Source organism: Leopardus geoffroyi, chromosome A2 (assembly GCF_018350155.1).
Source record: "Leopardus geoffroyi isolate Oge1 chromosome A2, O.geoffroyi_Oge1_pat1.0, whole genome shotgun sequence".
In the NCBI taxonomy this organism is placed as follows: domain Eukaryota; kingdom Metazoa; phylum Chordata; class Mammalia; order Carnivora; family Felidae; genus Leopardus; species Leopardus geoffroyi.
This window is the reverse complement of record NC_059331.1, coordinates 162,115,385-162,136,892: the sequence shown is the minus strand read 5'-3', so window position 1 is coordinate 162,136,892 and position 21,508 is coordinate 162,115,385. Positions and strand designations below refer to the sequence as shown.

The 21,508-nt window shown below is 49.4% G+C and overlaps 1 protein-coding gene across 8 annotated transcripts in view; it reads left to right on the top strand.

The window, feature by feature from the left end:
- EZH2 (enhancer of zeste 2 polycomb repressive complex 2 subunit) overlaps positions 1-20,923 on the top strand; it is a 66,771-nt gene extending 45,848 nt beyond the window's left edge. For all 8 annotated transcript variants that reach the window (XM_045496038.1, XM_045496043.1, XM_045496039.1 and 5 more), the window contains exons 9-20: positions 8,447-8,538; positions 9,897-10,134; positions 11,176-11,345; positions 11,726-11,820; positions 13,431-13,471; positions 13,917-14,042; positions 15,000-15,178; positions 16,358-16,453; positions 17,096-17,177; positions 17,807-17,887; positions 18,053-18,137; positions 20,594-20,923. In XM_045496038.1, the coding sequence (XP_045351994.1) occupies positions 8,447-8,538; positions 9,897-10,134; positions 11,176-11,345; positions 11,726-11,820; positions 13,431-13,471; positions 13,917-14,042; positions 15,000-15,178; positions 16,358-16,453; positions 17,096-17,177; positions 17,807-17,887; positions 18,053-18,137; positions 20,594-20,654 (1,346 nt within the window). In that variant the 3' untranslated portion in view covers positions 20,655-20,923. The remainder of the gene's footprint in view (positions 1-8,446; positions 8,539-9,896; positions 10,135-11,175; positions 11,346-11,725; positions 11,821-13,430; positions 13,472-13,916; positions 14,043-14,999; positions 15,179-16,357; positions 16,454-17,095; positions 17,178-17,806; positions 17,888-18,052; positions 18,138-20,593) is intronic.
- Positions 20,924-21,508: the final 585 nt, after the last annotated feature.

Here is a 21,508-nt window from a genome sequence, read left to right as displayed (position 1 = left end):
TGACAGGCGCCTGGGTGGCTCAGTCGGTTAAGCATGCAACTTGGGCTCAGTTCACGATCCCATGGTTCGTGAAGTTGAGCCCCTGCATCGGGCTTTCTGTTGTCAGCGCGAAGCCTGCTTTGGATCCTCTGTCGCCCTCTCTCTCTGCCCCATACCCACTTGTTCCCTCTTTCTCTCTCTCTTTACAATGATTTTTTAATTAAAAAAATATGTATTATTTAATGTTTTATTTTATTTTATTTTATTTTTTTTTAAACGTTTATTTATTTTTGGGACAGAGACAGAGCATGAACGGGGGAGGGGCAGAGAGAGAGGGAGACACAGAATCAGAAACAGGCTCCAGGCTCTGAGCCATCAGCCCAGAGCCCGACGCGGGGCTCGAACTCACGGACCGCGAGATCGTGACCTGGCTGAAGTCGGACGCTTAACCGACTGCGCCACCCAGGCGCCCCTAATGTTTTATTTTTTGAGAGAGTGAGCATAAGTGGGGGAGGGGCAGAGAGAGAGAGAGAGAGCGATCTGAAGCAGGCTTTGTGTTGACAGGCCGACAACAGCAAGTCCGATTTGGGCTTGAACTCACGAACCTTGAGATCATGACCTGAGGTGAAGTCGGTCGCTCAACCGACTGAGCTACCCAGGTGCCCCTCATTTTTTTATTTTTTAAAGATTTTATTATTATTTAGAGTGAGAGAGAGGATATGAGCTGGGGGGAGAGGGAGAATCTGAAGCAGGCTCCACGCTCAGAGTGGAGCCCAGTGTGGGGCTCGATCCCACCACTCTGGGATCATGATCTAAGCTGAAATCAAGAGTCAGATGCTCGGCTGACTCAGCCACCTAGACGCCCCAAAGATTGTATTTTTTAAGTACTCTCTACCCCCTGTGTGGGGCTTGAACTCCTGACCCTGAGATCAAGAGTCGCAAGCTCCACCGACTGAACCAGGCATCCCTACACCCAGTTGGTTTATAAAGTTATGCCCAGTTCTTTTTTTTTTATTTTTTTTTTTATTTTTTTTAAATTTTTTTTTTTCAACGTTTATTCATTTTTGGGACAGAGAGAGACAGAGCATGAACGGGGGAGGGGCAGAGAGAGAGGGAGACACAGAATCGGAAACAGGCTCCAGGCTCTGAGCCATCAGCCCAGAGCCTGATGCGGGGCTCGAACTCACGGACCGCGAGATCGTGACCTGGCTGAAGTCGGACGCCTAACCGACTGCGCCACCCAGGCGCCCCAAGTTATGCCCAGTTCTTAAGAATATTATGAGTTGCATCCAAGTGTCACCATAGCGAATGGTCGCGTGGAAGTCAGTGAAATGGTCCGTCCAGTTTGTAGACGTAGCATTCTCGTACCTTCCTTGTGCAGATGAATCAGGAAGTGGATGCTGCTTCTGAACATGATCCACATGAGTTATTTTATTGTGATCTTCAGATTTGAGTAATAGTGATGAACCTTGAACCTGATCAGTCCCTCCTCCGTCAGGCGGGGGACATTGACTAGTGAGCTTCGCTCCGGTGGGAGGCGGGGCTGCCCACCCGTGGCACGTGGAGCGGCGGGGTCCACAGCTGCTGCGCCCCTTGCTTCCTCGTTCACCAGGGCCGGTCTCTTTGGGATTCCGCCTCGACGGATCGTGTAGGGATTCACTGCTTTCCATCAACTTCAGCAGAATCTCACAGACTGGAAATGTTTCCTAGGCAAAATGAACCAGTAAATCCATTGTTAGATGCATGTTAGCTATAGCATTTTGTGCCTTAAGTTTTTTTCTCTCTGATAGAATAACATAGTGCTTCATAAGCTGTTGTGAAGATTAATTTTATTATTATGTGTAAAATACTTAAAACAGTACTTGGCTTGTTTTTATTATTTTTTTAACAATTTTTTTTTTAATTTTTTTTTTTTTTTCAACGTTTATTTATTCTTTTTGGGACAGAGAGAGACAGAGCATGAACGGGGGAGGGGCAGAGAGAGAGGGAGACACAGAATCGGAAACAGGCTCCAGGCTCTGAGCCATCAGCCCAGAGCCCGACACGGGGCTCGAACTCACGGACCGCGAGATCGTGACCTGGCTGAAGTCGGACGCTTAACCGACTGTGCCACCCAGGCGCCCCTTTATTGTTATTTTTTAAACAGGTCGTCATTTACATGACCTACACTTCAGAAATGTATTAAAAGGTGTCCAGTGAATTCTCCCTGCCACCTCTGCCCCCGTGCGTAGCGTTTGTACCTCACTCCTTAAACCACTAACATCCGTTCTTCTGTATCTTTCTGTAGTATCTTCCGGCAAAATGCAAAGATGTTCTTTTCCTGACTGTCCTTCTCACAAGGTGCCATACTAGTGAGGCTTCTCCCTGTTTTGACTTCATGGTGTAGACGCTCTTCCTGTCTGGAGAGCTGCGTAGCCTTCTGTCGTAGGAGGCAGCGGAATCCTGCATTTGGATCGTGTTGTGCCTTTCGTTCCCACGGCGCTGCGGTGAATGACCTTGGCTGTACCTGCACAGCATTTGCCATAAGTGCAAGTTAAGCTGGTCCACCGTGTATTGACTTCACTCTTTTGCATTTAACTCTTTGATCCTTTGGAAGCGAGTGATTCTGATAGAGTTTTGGATCCACTTCTCCCCACCTCCAAGGCTGCCTAGTCGTTTTCCATGCCACTTACTGGAAAGTTCCCTCTTCACTGCTGTGCCGCCCTCCTTGCCTGTTACCACGTGTGCTTGGGTCTTTTTCTTTGTATTCTCTTCCAGGAGGCTTTATTCAGAGATCTCCTGCCTATTCTTTCTTGTTTTTTTAATGTAAATTTTAGAATCAGTTTGTTTAATTAAAAAAAAAAAAAAAGTCTAGGTAGTATGTTTATTGGAATTCCATTAAATGTATAAATTACTTACGGGGAAATTGACATTTTAAAATGAGGATTAAGTGTAACCATATGATCAAGTTTCCTTTTGTGTCCTTTAGTAACCTTGAATTTTCTTCACGTGGTTCTTGTACATTCTTTTGTAAGATGAGTTCTAGGTATTAATGGATTGTTGCTGGGCTTTTTCTCTTTAAATGTTACATGTTTAATACCTTGATACCTTTCTTTTTTTTTTAATTTTTTTTTTCAACGTTTATTTATTTTTTTTGGGACAGAGAGAGACAGAGCATGAACGGGGGAGGGGCAGAGAGAGAGGGAGACACAGAATCGGAAACAGGCTCCAGGTTCCGAGCCATCAGCCCAGAGCCCAACGCGGGGCTCGAACTCACGGACCGCGAGATCGTGACCTGGCTGAAGTCGGATGCTTGATACCTTTCTGAATTGTCCTTGTTTATAATAATTTCTCAGTGGATTCTTTGTTGAGTTTTCTAGCTCTGTAGGTAGACTATCGGCAATTACTGAGATTCTCTGTCTTTATGACTTTAATTTCTTTCCTTGTCTAATTACATTGACTGATATCTTCAGTACGGTGTTAAATAACAGTGGTACTAGCAGATACGTTTTCTATCACTTCTGGATCAGTTTTGAAAAGTTACCTATTTCACCCAAGTTTTGAAATTTATTTGGATAAAGTTAACCTGAGTGCTCCAGTGATTTTTTTTCCTGCTTATTAATGTTTCGTTCTCCCATTTTTCTTGATGAACTTAAGTGGTTTCTGTATTTTGTTTTAAAAATCTGTTTCCTATATTTTTCTCTCAGAATCAGCTACTGTATTAGTTTTACAGTATTTACTGTGTTTCTCTTTATGAGTCAGATTTTTGCATTGTTTTCATTCTTCCCTCTTTTTTGGATATATGTGGTTAACATACAATGAATCGTCTCTAGAGCACTGTTTCAGCCTCTTTTAGGTTCTGTTGTTTATTATTATTCTTCAGGAATTTTAAGGAACGTTTTAGGTTTTCTTTTTAACTCGTTGTCTAAGGGGGAATTTTTAAATTTTTTTTTTTTTTTTCCAACGTTTATTTATTTTTGGGACAAAGAGAGACAGAGCGTGAACGGGGGAGGGGCAGCGAGAGAGGGAGACACAGAATCGGAAACAGGCTCCAGGCTCCGAGCCATCAGCCCAGAGCCCGACGCGGGGCTCGAACTCCCGGACCGCGAGATCGTGACCTGGCTGAAGTCGGACGCTTAACCGACTGCGCCACCCAGGCGCCCCTAAGGGGGAATTTTTAAACTTCTGGGGAGAAGGGCCTTTTTGAACGTTCTCTGTTTTAATTATTTCTGTGTGGTAGCCTGATACCTGGTCTCACCTGTTACTTAGATGTCAGGGGTGTCTACCATGGCTGTCTGTAAGGAAGAAGTTTCGATGGTTAGGGGGATTTGCAGTTCATCCGAGCCAGAAGCTGAGTATCTGTCTGACCATGGTCTTTTTTCTTAGACTTACATGTTCAAAGGAACCTTGAAGGATAAATGGTTTTGGTTTGGGAACAAATTCCACTTTGTATTCCAAATAACTTTTAGACCATGATCCATTTTGTAAATTGGAAACGGGTTGTTCTGCAAACTTGGGAGTCCTGTAATTCCTTTCTTGCTTGCTTTTTTTTCAAAGTTTATTTATTTTTGCGAGAGAGGGCATGCGAGTGGGGCAAGGGCAGAGAGGGAGGGAGAGAGAGAAGGCTCAGTCCCACAAACCATGAGATTGTGACCTGAGCTGAAATCAAGAGTTGACTGAGCCACCCAGGCGCCCCGATGTAAATTCTTTATAAAAGTTTCAGCCTAAAATTGGCTGCCTAGTCTGTCTTTGACGCTTGTTAGAGGAACCAGGGTCAGCTCCTGAATTGATTGTGGTGGCTCTAAAGAGGTAACACATTTCTGATAGGGAGGGAAGGAAGGCAGGCTGAGAAATTAAGGTTGGGAAATTTTATGTGCTTACATAGGATCGAAAGTAGAACCCCGGAATAAATGTTTTGTTGGGTTTTCTATTATCTGAGTGGCCTACAGAGGAATCCATTTTAAGTATAAAACCCGTTTGTCATTTTTGATATTATGTAAGTCTATTTTTGGAATGCGTATTAATGCTAATTGTAGAGCTTTTAACATTTTTAATAGTTAGAATTTCAGAAACAGTGTTCCAAAGTTTGTAGCTGATGGTTGACTTTTTTTTTTTTTTTTTTTTTAGTTTTCAGATGTGTAATGATTAAAATTGAGACATATGGAGTTCATATTTGCCATGTAATTAACAGAGTGACTTAACCTCCCTACGTCTTGATTTTCCTCACCTATAAATGGGGGTGAGGATCCTAACGCTTGCAGGATTTTGTGGGGGATTCAGTGAGGTCATGCCTGGAGCCTCTTCCTGTGTGCTTTGAACACAGAAACTTTTATTGTTGGCTCTCGTCACTGCCTGCTGTTACTACTGTCCTATGCTCTGAGCATTGACACAGTCATTTTGTAAGATACTTAATAGTCTGAGATCTCTGATGTACAGAGAATTTATAGGATTACAACTATTAAGTATGTATGTTCAGTAAGAATTCTTAATACCAAGTTCGAATCGGAGCAGACAAGGTCAGTACTTTGGGCAGAAGTTAATGTATAAACTTGACACTTTGTACTTCCCTGTGATCATTTATTTTGTCATAATTATCACATGACAATGAGCTCAAGTATTTGAGAAGTGTTGTATGTTACCGGGAGGGGAGGTGGCTCTTCCTGCACGTGGGGAAGCATGCTGGGTGCGGGTCTCAGCACCCCTGCCGCCAGCTAACCAGCTACTCAGATTATCTCTTTAGTCCTGTTTCCTAATCTGTAAAATCACCACTGGAAGTAGGTGACTGCGAAGGTTCGCTCCAGCTCTGTAATCCTTGGACTCCCCAGTTCTGTATTTGAGGCATCAATATTTGGTGAAACGTTAGAAGCTTCTGAGGGGCTACTTAGTATTTGCAGCCGTTTTTTAGAATCGCCAGTTTACTCAAATACAGGTGTTGGAACTGGATATGTAACAGTCTTCTTACCTTTGCTCGAAAACCGTAAGGTAAGATTTTTCATCAAGATTTTATAGGTTGCTTTTGAAAAAAACAAAACCAAAAAGCCCTCCACGTTCTTTGCTCTCTCCTTTCTGTCAAGTTTTAGAAAAAGTGCCCTGCTTGAATTTTCTCTTAACAATTTTCTTGATCAGGTTATTTTATGTAAAAATTCCCCTCAGAATCGTTATGAAAAGATTCCCCTCAGATTATATTTAGCTTGAAATATATTTTAATAACTTAGTTGAAATATTAGTACTTTAAGACACCTGTGTGAAAATATTAAGTACTCTGAAAATCTAAAATAGTCCAGACATTTCTGGAAGAGGGAATTCTTTGTATCCTTAGTTTTCTTAAACAATTGAAGTTTGAAATTCTGCTGAGGGAAGGCTAACAATGAGAATAGTTCTCTTTTTTGAGCTAAATGCAATGTGAAATTAACAGTGGTACTTCAAGCAATTTTTAAAGTGCCTTTTATCATCAATGTGTTAATTTTTCTTTTAGAGCTGAAACTTGACTCGTGAGTGTCCGTTGCTTTTTTCTGGGCCTCTGCGGCATCTCTGCGGCCACTGTCTTCACTTGCGCACGTGTCTTATGTTTCTCACTGATTCAGGTGAAATCGAGAACTTCGGTCTTTAAGCAGAGGAGACATCCAGATTAAAAACGAATTTTACCAAAAATATATCACTCAGTATGTGCTGCTGATGTGGCCTTGACCTTCCGTAGGCTCCGACTTTGTATTTTAGGGGTCCTCAACTGTTCAAAAATGTAATCCAGTGCTAAATTAGTCATGGTATTGGTCTCTTCATTCCAGGGAAATCAAACTCACTTGAAACAGAATTTGAGCCTTGAATTTCATCACTTTGTGTCTTTGTTTTCTTGATTTCCTCATCAGTCAGTTCATCTATCCCATTTAAGTTCTATGGATAGAAGTATGGCTTTTTACAGATGTTTTTTAAATGGTTCGTTTCATGAATATGTCACTTGTTTTTGTCCAAATTAGGTAGTTTTCGTCTTGTGTAATTCTGAACAGGGCATTTGTAGCATTTGCCTTGGTAGCTGGAACAGGCTTTCTCGAAGGTTTCTCCCAACTTCTCACTGCTGTGCATTCATGCTTCATTGGTTTGTCACTCTGCTATACTTTGAATCTTTTTGTTGTCAAGTTATTTGGGGATTTTAAGTTTCAAACACTTTTGTTTCTAGAACCTGTTTTGTGTGATCACGTATTTCCTATAGAAGGGCGCTGACCGCAAGCCGTCTCTAGGTTCTTGAATTGTGTCTGATCCAAAGCAATGGAGTTTCAGTGGGCTGAGGGTGTCCTCTTTATTTCTTATTACTTAAAAAAAATTTTTTTTGGTTTATTTTGAGAGGGGTGAAGGGCAGAGAGAGTCTGAAGCAGGCTCCCCGCTGTCAGTGCAGAGTCCGAAGCGGGGCTCCATCCCGCACACTGAGATCATGACCTAAGCCGAAACCGAGAGTTGCTTAACTGACTGAGCCACCCAGGTGCCCTGTCCTCTTTATTTATATTTTTTAAATTTTTTTGTAAAAAAAAATTTTTTTTTTTTAATTTTTTTTTTCAACGTTTATTTATTTTTGGGACAGAGAGAGATACAGCATGAACGGGGGAGGGTCAGAGAGAGAGGGAGACACAGAATCGGAAACAGGCTCCAGGCTCTGAGCCATCAGCCCAGAGCCCGACGCGGGGCTCGAACTCATGGACCGCGAGATTGTGACCTGGCTGAAGTCGGACACTTAACCAACTGCGCCACCCAGGCGCCCCTAAAAAAATTTTTTTTAACATTTATTTTTGAGAGAGCGTGCGCACGCGCGCGCACGTGTGGGGGGAGGAGGGCAGAGAGAGAGGGAGACCCAGAATCTGAAGCGGGCTCCACGTTCTGAGCTGTAGTACAGAGCCTGATGTGGGGCTCGAACCCACAAACCATGAGATCATGACCTGAAATGAAGTCAGATGCTTAACTGACTGAGCCACCCAGGCGTGCCACCACCCCCCCCAGCTGCCATCCTCTTTATTTTTAAAAACTAGTTTTAAACAAGTGCTGTCCCATTCTTGTCCCATTTGACAAGCTGGTTGCTGACCTTTATTTAGAAATCAAGAAATTGTAGATGCCAGAAATCTTGGGTAAAAATAGGAAACCTGATTTCATCGTAGAAGGGATATATCCGTTGTTTCTAATTAAAGACTCAAATGTTCGTGATCTGAGTTGAGAGTTTTATGTGCATCAGTTATACTTGCAAGGAGAAAAGGAGGAAATCCCTAATCATTCCAGAACTTACTGTTTCCTCCCTGGTTAGGGGCTGGTGGGGAGGAGTGGTGGTTGTTTCAGGGGAGAGTTGAAGAGAGTACAATGAGATGATTCAGTTTAGGAAGAGCTCGAAGGAAAGTTCTGTAATGTAAAGCATACGTTGGCAAGGTTGTAATGTACCCATTGTTTCCGCTGAAACTGGAAACGACAAGTAAATATAGTTATATTTGGGTATTTTATGTTTATTTTGCAGCTTTTCACGCAACACCCAACACTTATAAGCGGAAGAACACAGAAACGGCTCTAGACAACAAGCCGTGTGGACCACAGTGTTACCAGCACTTGGTAAGCCTGAGGGCTGCACGCTCGGAAGGCACTTGCGGAGTGTCCCCGGTGAATGGTGGTGAGGTCTGTGGAGCCAGCGCCGACATGACACTCTTGCTCCTGTACCTCGGCCGTGTGGGGAGCAGGGACTCTCTCCCTTGCCCAAGTTGCTTTCCTCGCGGTTACACACTGCACGGTCTAGTCCCTCATCACTCTTGTTTCATTGGTTTCTCTGCGTTAATCTCTTCAGCGACCTTGCGAGGTTGTTAGGAGCAGGACTCTTCCGCCCGCCGCAGGGTTTGTGAGCGTGAGAAGCACAGGTAGCCCCTTCAGCCCCAGAAGCTCGGTAATTGTACGGGGTAGTTCCGGAGCCTTCCTCAGAGTTCCAGACCCATGGTGGTTGGAGTGAGGTGATTGGGCCCACATTTTTTTTTTTTTTTTTTAATGATGAAGAAAAGATAAGGGTTTAGGAAGAGGTAGAAAAGTGTTTTATGGGCACTATCTTATTTTTACCATTTACCCTCTTTGAACCAAGCCACTCCTACCTAGGAACTAAATGGGTATATATTGCCTGTTGGATTTTGGACAGAAGATTCATTGAATGGCACCTGCAGAAGGTATCCTATTTTTAAGCATTTTGGTTTTTGTAGAATGAAGTGTAAAACTGTTGGCTGCTCTCAAACTTCTCCCTTCTCCCGCCACTGTAAACACGGAGTTCTTGAGCACAGTTTTAGAATGCTCTGTGCCAGGCCGAATTTTACTGGGCTCCTCTAAGATGTTTCTGTGGTCTGTATAATCCGTGATCTTACCGTTGGCACATATTCTCCGAGACCGGGTTACTGGACTTGTTGATGTGGAAATGTGCTGCTTTCACGATTTTGGGGGGCTGGGCATCCCTCCCAGGAAAAAGGGGATGTTCTTTTTAATAGTAAGGCAGGATGGGACAAAGCCCAGCATGCTTATGTGATTTGTGTTCTTCTGGTATTCTTTAAATATCCCCAGAGACGCTTCTTAAACCCTGAAATAGGAAAGTCTGGCTCCGCATGCACGGAGTGTGATGCTTCTCACGAATGTTCGTGTTTAAAGAGACTCACCTATTTTTTATATTTTGTTATAATCAGCTAATATGGTTCACAAGTTCACACAGAATTGTCGTGCCTGGTTTCGTACCCCTGTAGCACAAAGAGCACCTAGATCGATCTTTCGGAAATTTTCAAACTGTCAAAAGCAGATAGAAAACCAGGATGTGCAAATGATTGTTGGTAAAAGTGGGTACCGTGAGAATTTACTGACGACCTGCTTGGTGCAGTTCTTTTTCTCTCATGCAACAAAACGAGTTGGAGAACTTGACCTTGATGTCTACGTCCTTGACTTTATAGGAGGGAGCAAAGGAGTTTGCCGCTGCCCTCACCGCCGAGCGGATAAAGACGCCGCCGAAGCGGCCCGGAGGCCGCAGGAGAGGACGGCTCCCCAACAACAGCAGGCCCAGCACCCCCACCATTAACGTGCTGGAATCGAAAGACACAGACAGCGACCGGGAAGCGGGGACGGAGACGGGCGGGGAGAACAACGATAAAGAGGAGGAGGAGAAAAAAGACGAGACTTCCAGTTCCTCGGGTGAGACGCGGGTGACCGCTAGGAGACGGATCGAGTGCTTCTCTTAGTGGGCTAGTCGTCAGCACACTGACAACTCTCAGACCGGGGGACTCGTTCAGGGTGTGGAGCTGGCTTCTTGCCGCCTCTGCCCGCACCCCGGCCCCGGCCTGCGGAGACCGCTGCCCGCGTGCCGGGGAGGTGGAGGGTCCGGCGTGTGGTCACGTTCCGTGTCGCGTTCCTTTCTCATTCGGTTTAGTGGTGTTGACGTTCCGTGTGAGGTTTCTGTGCTTTCGGCCCTGTGACTTACCCGAGTGACAACAGGTTTCATTTTATTTATTATTACCTTTTTGAGTAAGCTCTATGCCCAGGGTGGGGTGTGTGAACCCGTAACCCCGAGATCAAGAGTCTCCTGCTCTATTGGCCGAGCCAGCCAGGCGCCCCCCCAGCTTGCATTTACGTTTATTTTTATTTTTGGGACAGAGAGAGACAGAGCATGAACGGGGGAGGGGCAGAGAGAGAGGGAGACACAGAATCCGAAACAGGCTCCAGGCTCTGAGCCGTCAGCCCAGAGCCCGATGCGGGGCTCGAACTCACGGACCGCGAGATCGTGACCTGGCTGAAGTCGGACGCTCAACTGACTGCGCCACCCAGGCGCGCGCCCCCCCCCCCCCCCCCCCAGCTTGCATTTAGAATGTTGTGTTAAAGGGGACCCAGCCTTGTGTTCCGTGGGAGGCTTAGTGACTGTTTCTGGCCTTCTCAAGATGATTCTCTTCCTGCTTTTGTCCTAAGCACAACCCTGAGTTTTCTTTCTCTCTTCCTCCCTCCCTCCTTCCCTTCCTTGATTATTTGGAGAGAGAGAGAATGCAGAGAGGCTCAGAGAGGGAGGGAGAGAATCCCAAGCAGGCTCCACGCTGTCAGTGCCAAGCCTGACGTGGGGATCGATCCCACGAACTGTGAGGTCATGACCTGAGCCCAGATCAGGAGTCAGACGCTGAACCCACTGGGCCACCCAGGTGCCCCCGGTTGTCATTTCGTGACCAGTGGGTAATTTCGGTTTTCTAGAAGCGAATTCTCGATGTCAGACGCCAATAAAGATGAAGCCAAATATCGAGCCTCCCGAAAACGTGGAGTGGAGTGGTGCCGAGGCCTCGATGTTCAGGGTCCTCATTGGCACGTATTATGACAATTTCTGTGCCATTGCCAGGCTCATCGGGACCAAAACTTGTAGGCAGGTAAGTATATCTGGTAAAACACTGTTCAAGAACTTGAGAGGGAAAACAGGCAGTCCCTGTCCAAACAGAAGAACGTTCTTGGTTATTCTTGAGCTCCTGTTCGTCTCCCAAAAAGCATGTTGACCTTTTTTTCACTGAGCGGGAACTGACGGAAAATGATTCTTCCAACTTTAGATCTCTCAGGGCTGGTCTAAAGGGCCAGGAAGACTAGGTGGTGAACCTTGCGACTCTCGGTCAGAGTGTGGGTTGGGTCAGTGTCTTTTTGACTTTCTGCTCTGTCCCAACGCCTGGCAGCTGCCGGGGGTGGGGAAGGGGGGAGGGTAACACTGGTTTGACTGAACACACGGTCCTCGTGGCCCCGTGGCTGTGCCTCTTGCCAGGTGTATGAGTTCCGTGTCAAAGAATCCAGCATCATAGCTCCGGTGCCGGCCGAGGATGTGGACACCCCTCCAAGGAAGAAGAAGAGGAAACACCGGTAAGTCAGTGTGCGGCCGATCCGACAGGTCCCCGAGCCACTTCCAAGGGCAGCGGTCCGCCTTCGCTCGGTGACAGAATGTGGAGTCTTGTCGGCCTAGGTAGTCGCTGGTATTTTTCTCTTAAGAACACAGTACCCTGCCATCGATGTGGTGTGTTAAGGAGAACCTAATAGAAGCTTCTGTAGTAATGGCTCCATCAGCGCTTGAGCATTTACTCTAACATGTGTTCTTGGGTGTGAGTGTTGAGAGCTGAGGGGGGCGCTGGCCTGGTTCTTATTCTAGGAGCCTGAATTCTCTATGTGTGTGGTGTCACTTTCTGTTCTTAAAAAATTCTTTTTAATGTTAATTTTTGAGAGAGTGCACATCAGGGGAGGGGCAGAGAGAGAGGGAGACACAGAACCCGAAGCCACCTCCAGGCTCCGAGCTGTCAGCACGGAGCCTGACGCGGGGCTCCATCCCACGAACCGTGAGATCATGACCTGAGCTTGGACGCTTAACCATCTGAGCCACCCAGGTGTCCCATGTCATTTTATACTCTTGACACCTTGCATTAAGCCTCTGTGAAGGTCACCTTTCACAAAGGCTTGCCTGGAAGAGAATGTTTTCAGGAAGACTTGATTTATTTGTTGAAGTTTATTTATTTTGACAGAGAGAGAGCAAGCAGGAGAGGGGCAGAGGGAGAGAGAGAATCCCTAGAGCCTGATGTGGGGCTTGAACCCATAAACTGTGAGCGAGCTCATGACCTGAGCCCAAACCAAGAGTGAGATGCTCAACTGACTGAGCTGCCGAGGCGCCCCAAGGCAGACTCGATTTGTTCGTGCAGAGCCAGAAACCGTGGAAGTCTCGGTCTAATTTCCATCCCCTTTCCCGTGTTCTTGAGAGAAACATGGTTGGGTGTGAAGTAAAGTTGTGTGTGTGCTCGTGTTGTCTTTCTTTAAGAAAGGTAGGGCCCACTGGATTTAGAACTTGAAGAACTTAGCAGTTCTTCCCACAGGAATTTGGGCTGGGTGTCAGTTTCTTGCTTGAATTCCGATCACACGGCTCAATGGAATTATTAAAGATGCCTAAAGTTAGAGAAACTGTACTATTTCTGGTTCATCCGAATAAGCCCAACCCCGAGTCCTGCCTGGGGGAGGTGGGGAGGGCCATGGCCGGGTGGGGGGGCCGGGTCTCTTTTTTTTGTGGTTACAGCTGACCCTTGAACAACACGAGTCCGAACTGCCTGGGTTCATATACATGTGTGTTGCGGGGGGTGGTAGGGTTAAGTACAGGCCTGGAAATAGTATTTTATGATTTTCTCAACACACTCTTCTGCAGCTTTATCGTAAGAACACAGTATATGGCACATATATTGTACAAAATACGTATTAGCCAATTAGTATCGTAAGGCTTATAAGTTTCGGGGGAGTCAAAAGGTAGATGCAGATTTTTGATGGTGCGGGGGGTTCGCACCCCTCACCACGCGTTGTTCAAGGGTCAGCCGTACTGGGATTCAAAGCACAGCTACGTTCGTGGCCCACCCTGACCCGCTGAAGCGGCTTCTGTTGGATCTGTGCGGTGGCTACTCCCTGGCTTCACAAAGACGACCTTGATTTTCTGTGTTTTACAGGTTGTGGGCTGCACACTGCAGAAAGATACAGCTGAAAAAGGGTTAGCGTCTTTCCGTTCAACTTACAATTAACTTAAAAAGGTCTACTCATCTGTTTCCGAACAGTAACTGGATTAGTGTTGGGGAATATTCTAGTAGAATTGACTTCTGTACGTTAAGCCCATTTAAATGGAGGATGTCTGTTGATGAAGTTCCGGCCAGTCCCGTGGTGCAGTGAGAGCCGGTCGGATGGAGGGAGTCAGTCAGTCAGTGACGGGAGGACTCTGGGATTGGGGGGTGGGGGGTAGTGCTCTGGACTTCCCCAGCACTTGGGGGATGGGAAGTGACATCTGCCATCGCTCTGTAAACAGAAACGTGTCACGTTGTAAATACAGGGAGGAAAATTGCCGCCTTTGAGTGTAACGCAGAAGAGATTCTCGTTCTTTATGTGCGATCGATCCCGCCACACCTCCGGGTGACCTGTGTGCCGTTGTTCTCTCTGTGCAGATGGCTCCTCTAACCACGTTTACAACTACCAGCCCTGTGACCATCCGCGTCAGCCTTGTGACAGTTCGTGCCCTTGTGTGATAGCACAAAATTTTTGTGAAAAGTTTTGTCAGTGTAGTTCAGAGTGTAAGTATTTGTTTTGCTTTGATGAATTGCATGAGAGTTTAGTCATGTTGAATTGCCGACCAAATCAAAGCAAGGGCACGGCAGCTCTTGCTTGGGGTTTCCTTTTTAGGGCCTCCGCTTATCCTACGAGGATTTATGGGCCCCCGTAACGGGCTCCGTGCTAGTGGCCAGCCGGTCTCCTGGCCGGTGCGTGTCTGTGGGCAGGTTAGGCAAAAGTGGGTTTGATGCGGGAGCTGTTCTTTGATCGTTTACATGAAATCGCAGTAAGGCTGCATGGAATAGTAAGGTTACAGGGCGTCTAGAATTGGCTACCCAGATACTCTGGCTACCAGAAACCGTCCGCGGGATTTAGAACTCAGCATAAAGGAACGTGTGCATAAGCGTCCTGACTGCACGCGTGTCGTGAAACTGCACAGGCAGTGCGGATTCCAGGGAAATACCTAGAATCTGGCCTCTTAAAATGGTTACGAACCATGGCTGCTACTGTTGTTTTTTCGTTTTTAAATGTTTATTTTTGAGAGAGAGCATGTGCGCATAAGCGGGGGGAGGAGCAGAGAGAGGACGAGGGAGACAGAATCCAAAGCAGGTTCTGCGCCGTCAGCGGAGAGCCCGACGCGGGTCTCGAACTCATGAGCCGTGAGACCGTGACCTGAGCCGAAGTCGGACGCTCAGCCGACCGAGCCCCTCAGGCACCCCTCCGTGGCTCATCTTTAGCCCACGTTTTCCCTTCACACTTAGGGCATCAGAGAGCTTTGAAGTACACTTGCTGTTCGGCGAGTGAAAGCGGAAAAGCAGGAGCCCGGGGTGGTGGTTCTCAGTAGTGACCGCTGTAACTTGTGTCCTGGTGTTTCCTCTTCTGTCCAGGGGGTGGAGGGCGGGAGGGGCGGGTCACGGGAGTTAGGTAGGGCTCCACGCGACGTTGACCCCGCGGTGGTGACAGGACCGTCTCTCTCGAAGGTCAGAACCGCTTTCCCGGCTGCCGCTGCAAAGCCCAGTGCAACACCAAGCAGTGCCCGTGCTACCTGGCCGTGCGCGAGTGCGACCCCGACCTCTGCCTCACCTGTGGTGCGGCCGACCACTGGGACAGCAAAAACGTGTCCTGCAAGAACTGTAGCATCCAGCGGGGCTCCAAGAAGGTAGGGCTCATCTCCTCCCGGTGCTGGGGGTTGCCCGGCTCTTAAGGGCCGACGGTGAAGCGACTGTCACATGGTTCGGCCGACCGAGAAGGGTTGGGTTTTCGTTGGGGAATGTGCCCGGAGGCAGGCTGCTCCGTTCTGTCCGGGATGCCTTACAGTGCTGTCACCTGAACCAGTCAATCCTGCCAAGCAGCTGTGAAAGGCATCAGATTTAGAAGAGGGATTTTGCTAGTTGTTTCTAGAACTGGATGGTCTCCACGTAAATAAATGGTGTTCCTTTCTATCAGAACCTAGAGACTTGTTTTTTCTCAGATAATATCCGAGGTTCTTTTTTGTGCGGAGTGCAAAGGAAAGAGGACTTTGCACACTGGAAATAGTTCCAGTTTCTTTAATAATCTTGAAAACAACACAGTGGGAATTTCATGCGGGTGCTTTTAACCGTAGCAACCAGGAGGTTTATTGCTGAACAAAAGAAATTGACAACGCGTATTTGGGAAATTCTGTATCTTCTGTTTTTAGGGTAGGTAGATGAAGGGCTTCTTCAGTTACAAACAGCTGATATCTTTTAGAAATGTTTATTTGTGAAAGAGCGAGCGCAAGCGGGGGAGGGGCGGGGTGGGAGGACATGCACAGCTCTGGTCACCGAGCTGTCGTGAGCGGTCGTGTGCCGTAACTGAGGCCGCACCGCTGGGCATAGGGCCCTCCCACCAGACACTGTGTTCGGGGCGGTGGCAGCTGTTTTATTTTTTTGGCTGTGACGGTTTCAGGGGTTGGACCGTCGTATTCTAGGCAGTTCGTGTCATCGTCACAGGGCCGCCGGCACCGCTGCTCAGCCCTAAGAATCTCATCGCCCCCACTGCATGACAGCCTCCTTCCTGCTCACGTGGACGTGGCTTCTTTTAGCTCCTCAAACAGAAAAGAACATACTTTTTACCAACCGGGTTTCGTTCGCGTAAGGGCATTACCAGAGATGGCTTTATTTCCCAAAAAAGCCCACTGTTTTTGTGGCTTCTCAGAGCTGCCGGCAGCACCGGGGAGCCGGCCCCTCGGTGGAGCCCTCCCGACGTCGTCTGCCTCAGTGGCTGTGTGAGGACGGGTCTGAGTCCTCAGGGCGTTAACTCGCCCTCGGGCTTCGCCCTCCTTTGCTGACCGGTCGGTGCTGTGCGCTTTCTTCTCTAGCACCTGCTGCTGGCGCCGTCCGACGTGGCGGGCTGGGGGATTTTCATCAAAGATCCCGTACAGAAAAATGAATTCATCTCGGAGTACTGTGGAGAGGTAAGGCGGGGCTCACCCGGTCTCGGGGGGACAGCACGTACAGACGGCGGGGACTCGCGTCGTGTGTAGTAACTTGCCTTTGCCTGGGATGGGGTTTCACGGGGTAGGTCTGTGGGGTTCAGTTAGCCACGAAGTCATAAAAAATGCCTTTTCAGCTTGGACTTAACTCTTGCCGGTGGGCTTGGCCTGCCTGGTCATAGGCTGCTTCGGTCCTCGTCACATTTCGCATTTAGCATCTGGGGACAAGGGGGAGAACCAGAGCTTCGTTTCGTGCTGGAGAGTCCGCCCTACTCGGTCCAGAGGCTGATTGATAAGGACCTAGAAACAACAGTGTCATTGATTATATACTTTTGTAGCCGCAGAGTTACAGAAGACCCGTTGGGCTGGCATCGTTTTGGAAACACCCGCCCCGCCCCCCATTTGTATTTTTGGTCAATCAATCACTGTCTCCAGGCACGATTCCTTTAGATGTGGGAATGGTGTTTCTGGGTCAACACTGTTCTGAAACATCAGCACGTAGACTGAACGCAGGAGAGGAACCAGCTGTAGGACCGTCTGTTGGGTTGCGTCAGGAAGGTGGGAAAATGTCTGTAGTCCCCTTCGAGCTTGGGTCACCTGATCCACAACCGTCTTGCTTTTCAGATTATTTCTCAAGATGAAGCAGACAGAAGAGGGAAAGTCTACGACAAATACATGTGCAGCTTTCTGTTCAACTTGAACAATGGTAGGTCTGAGGGGGTGGCATCTGCGAGCCAGGGGTCCTTTTGGGGCTGCAGGGAGCGTCTCGGCCTCACTTCCAAGTGTCGGGCGTTTCTCACCGCCCGGAAACAGGCTGTTGGCGAGGCCACCAGGCTGAACCGGATGGTTCAGAGCCGCTGGCCGCTAGGGCTGCGCCGGCTCCAGCTGGGAGACGTGCTGCGGGTTTGCCCTGGGGCCTCGATGGGGGGGGAGGCTGCCGGGTCTCATGGGGCTTCTGATCTGGGAAGGGTGGGGAGCCCTGAAGGTGGACGCATCCCCAGAACTTCCCTGCTTGTTCTCAGAAGGTCTGTGAGAATGAGGAAGCTGCTTTCCAGACGCTGTTTTGGGGCAGCGAACGTGAGGCCGTGGGGCCCCCTCACCCCCCATACCTTCAGAGTAACTTTCCGCTGAAGCAAGTAGGTCTTTCTGCGAACGTGTTCCGCAGGCTGTCGAATAAAAAAAGTAAAAGGTGAAATGGCACAAGAATGCACATTTTTTGTAAAAGCCAGCCCTGAACAACCCTGACCCGTGGCTTCTCCAGAACCGTAGTAACTTCGTGTTTACTGATTTCGGACTGAAATTGTTCACTGCATTAGGTTCTCTTTCTCTCTTCAGATTTTGTGGTGGATGCAACCCGCAAGGGTAACAAGATTCGTTTTGCAAATCATTCAGTAAATCCAAACTGCTATGCAAAAGGTAGGTGCTAGAGGGACCAGAATTGCCAACAGAACCCCCTTTCAGACCAGTGACCGTGAACTTGAACAGCCCTGGGACAGAGGTGGATTATGTGCCCAAGTCAGACCCTCCCTGGGGCCTGTCCTCATTCAGCTCACTGACCCCAGTGTGTGTATCTCTTTCCAGTTATGATGGTTAACGGCGATCACAGGATAGGGATTTTTGCTAAGAGAGCCATCCAGACTGGTGAAGAGCTGTTTTTTGACTACAGGTTGGTAACAGCGTATTTCTAGTGTGACCTGAGGGCTTTTTCTTCCTGGACTCTAAGCTGTGGGGAAAGCCTGGCTTTTAGCTCTTTGTTGGATCTTCTGGTCTTAGAGGGATTGATTTCTGGTCATTATTTGTCAGGGGTGTGGGGGGAAGTTACAGAAGTAAGGCTTACTTTCGAAATACAGGCATACCTCGGCGTTATCGCGGGTTCGGTTCCCGGCCCCTGCACTAAAGCGAATCCTAATCCTCTTGCCGGGGGGGGGTGCTTGCCAGACAGTGACGGCATCTAGAACAGTGGCTCAACCTTGTGGCTTTCAGTCGCCTTGTGACCCGTGTTTCTTAAATACTAGACTCGAAGGCCGAGGTGGCCGCCTGAGGCACGGGCTGCAGGATGGCGGGGGTGGCGGCAGGCACGAGCGCGACCCTCATCCTGTCCGTCTCCGTCAGAGCTCTGGGATGTGACCGGGTGCACCGCCAGGGAGCTGCCCCCTCTTGAAAGGGATCTCTGGCTGAGCAGAACTCAGCAGCCAGCGTCCCCTGCTCAGTGACCGTGCTGGAGACCGACGGGCTTCGTCGTGCGTTCGCAGAGCGCAGGCGGAGCAGACCTCCCGCCGTTCGCGGGGGCCTCGGGTTTTCCGAACCGTCACCGAGCCCCGGCTCCCGGTCCAGGTCACTGCCGCGTCAGCCCCCGACGAGGGAGTCAGCCCCGGGCACGGACTTCTCCTCTCTGGCTCTGAAGGCCCAGCTGGCGTCTTCCGGGAGAAGGCTGTTGTGTCTCCACCGAAGGGGTGGGTGTCGTGCGGCCCCCGCATTCGTTCCGGCTGCTGGGCCTTCCGGCCGGCCTGCTGCTTCGCCCTGCACGTGTGTGCTGTGGAGAGGGCGCCTTTCCCGGAACCTCCTGACCCACCTCGGCCAGCTTCAGGCTTCTCCTCTGCAGCTGCCTCACCTCTCTCCGCCTTCACGGAGTCGGAGAGAGTCGGGGCCTGGCTCCGGATTAGGCTCTGGCCTCAGGGGACGCGTGGCTGGCGCGACCTTCCGTCCAGACCCCTGCAACCCTCTCCACACGAGCAGGAGGCCGCGTTGCCTTCTTAGCACCTGTGTTCCCGGAGGAGCACTTTTCTTTTCCTTCCCGAGCTTTTCCTTCCGCCTTCACAACGTGGCTCACTGATGGCCCGAGACCTAGCTTCTGGCCCATCTTGGTTTTCAAAATGCCTTCCTCCCCCAGCTCAGTCGCGTCTAGTTGTTTTATTCAAAGTGAGAGACGCGTGACCCTTCCTTTCACTTGCACACTGAGGGGCCCCCAGTGGATGGCTCACTGGCCTCATTTCCATATTGGTGCATCTCAGGGACTCCCCTCCCCACTCCCCCCGCCAGCAGAGGGAGAGGGGTGGGGGCCCGGCAGGGGAGCGGCCAGGCCAGACCACCTGTAACACGTAGCCGTCAGATCCCCCCTTCTCACATGGGTGCAGTTCGAGATGCCTCGTGACAGTGCCAGCAGTCACTTCCAGGTCACCAGTCACCTGAACGGGCCTGATGTTAATGAGAAGGTTTGAAATAATGCACGAATGGCCAAATGCGCCAGACACGGAAAGATGGTACTGCCCTGTTCGCCGTAAGGCTGCCACAAACCTTCAGTCCCCGCCCCCGCCAAAAACAAGTAATGTTTGCGAAGCGCAATAAAACGAGGTATGCCTGTATGATGAAGAGTGGAGAAAGCCCACTTTCACCCTCGCCATTCGTGCAGCCTTATGCACTCGCTTTTAGCAGAGGTTCTGTTTCCCTCCAGCGCAGTTGGAGCGATGTCATTGCCTGCGACGGCCGAAGCGCCCGCCACGTCATCAGTGTTTAGTATTTTAATGGTTAAGGCACTGGTGGCCAGCGTCCTACCTGGTCACCTCCGGGTCCTTTCTGTGGGAAGTCCCGCGGGCCGTCAGGGAGCAGAGGACACGCAGCCCCCGGTGGTGGGGACATGGCGTCAGGCTCTGCGGGGTAAATTGCCGAGAACGTATTTAGATGCGAGCAGATGCCTGTTGAGCAAACTACATCCTGTGGCCAAATACGCGCCCCCCGGGGGAGCGCAGCTCTCGGGTGCGGCGGCGGCAAAACCGGGCCGCGTGTCGCCACTTACTACGGTGGCCTGCGGCACCACATCCGACAGGTCCCCAGTGGACCCCTGCCCCGGGGAGGTTGCGGCAGCCACGGCGCTCCGTTTCGGGTGTCCCGTCCCTTCACGTGGAGGCTGGGGCTCCTGTTTGGTCTGGTGCGGGGCCGGCTGTGGTGACGCAGACCCACCTTCCCGGGCCCGCGGGGATGGCAGGGGGTGGGGGCCGTTCCAACAGGCTGGTCCGGTTCTCAGAGTAGAAGCGAGTTTCTGCCCACGCTGCGGGAGGCGGGCGAGGTGGGGGCCGGTCTCCCCCGTGCTGGCTCGCGGGTCACCGCGTTTTCATGCTCTTTCAGATACAGCCAGGCCGACGCCCTCAAGTACGTGGGCATCGAGAGAGAAATGGAAATCCCTTGACATCGGCTACCTCCTCCCCCCCCTCCTCCTTTCTGGAACAGCTGCCTTAGCTTCAGGAACCTCGAGTACTGTGGGCAATTTAGAAGAATAAAATGCAGTTTGAAATTCTGAATTTGCAAAGTACTGTAAGAATAATTTATAGTAATGAGTTTAAAAATCAACTTTTTATTGCCTTCTCACCAGCTGCAAAGTGTTTTGTACCAGTGAATTTTTGCAATAATGCAGTATGGTACATTTTTCAACTTTGAATAAAAGAATACTTGAACTTCTCCTGGTGTCGTCATTGTACCGAGTTGTCCGCGGAGGGGACAGCACACTCACCCTGAAATCCTGGGGTGTCTTTCTGTGGGTCCCGATTTAAAGGCTATTTGTTACCTGTATTAACTTGCCCAGTTATTATTTCATACAACGTGACAAGATAGCTGGCGTCCTGGGGCCTGGCGCACAGGAGCCTTGAAGCCTCGATCTCTGTGTAGACCATCACGGAGCTGGACGAGGTGGCCATTCGGAAATCCCATAGCGGGGGGAGATTGCCTTCCTGCCTACGAAAGGTGATGGGTAACAACCAGACCGCTGTCAGGTCTTAAAGAAAGGCTGGTAAACCCCTCCAAGTGTCCCGGAAGTGGGGCTCTTGCCTTGGACTCGTCATGACAGCTGTGCTCGGTCTACGTGGTCCAGTTGCCTTTTCCGGAATTAGAGGACATTTTTGTGGATTTACACAGCGTGATGCTATTTCGTGTGAAGCTTAATCAAATCTTCCCTTTCCAACCACGCAAACCTCGACAGGACTGGTCTCTGCCGCACGTGGGCGTGTCCGCCCTGGCAAACGCCGGTCCTCACTCGAGGGCTAACTG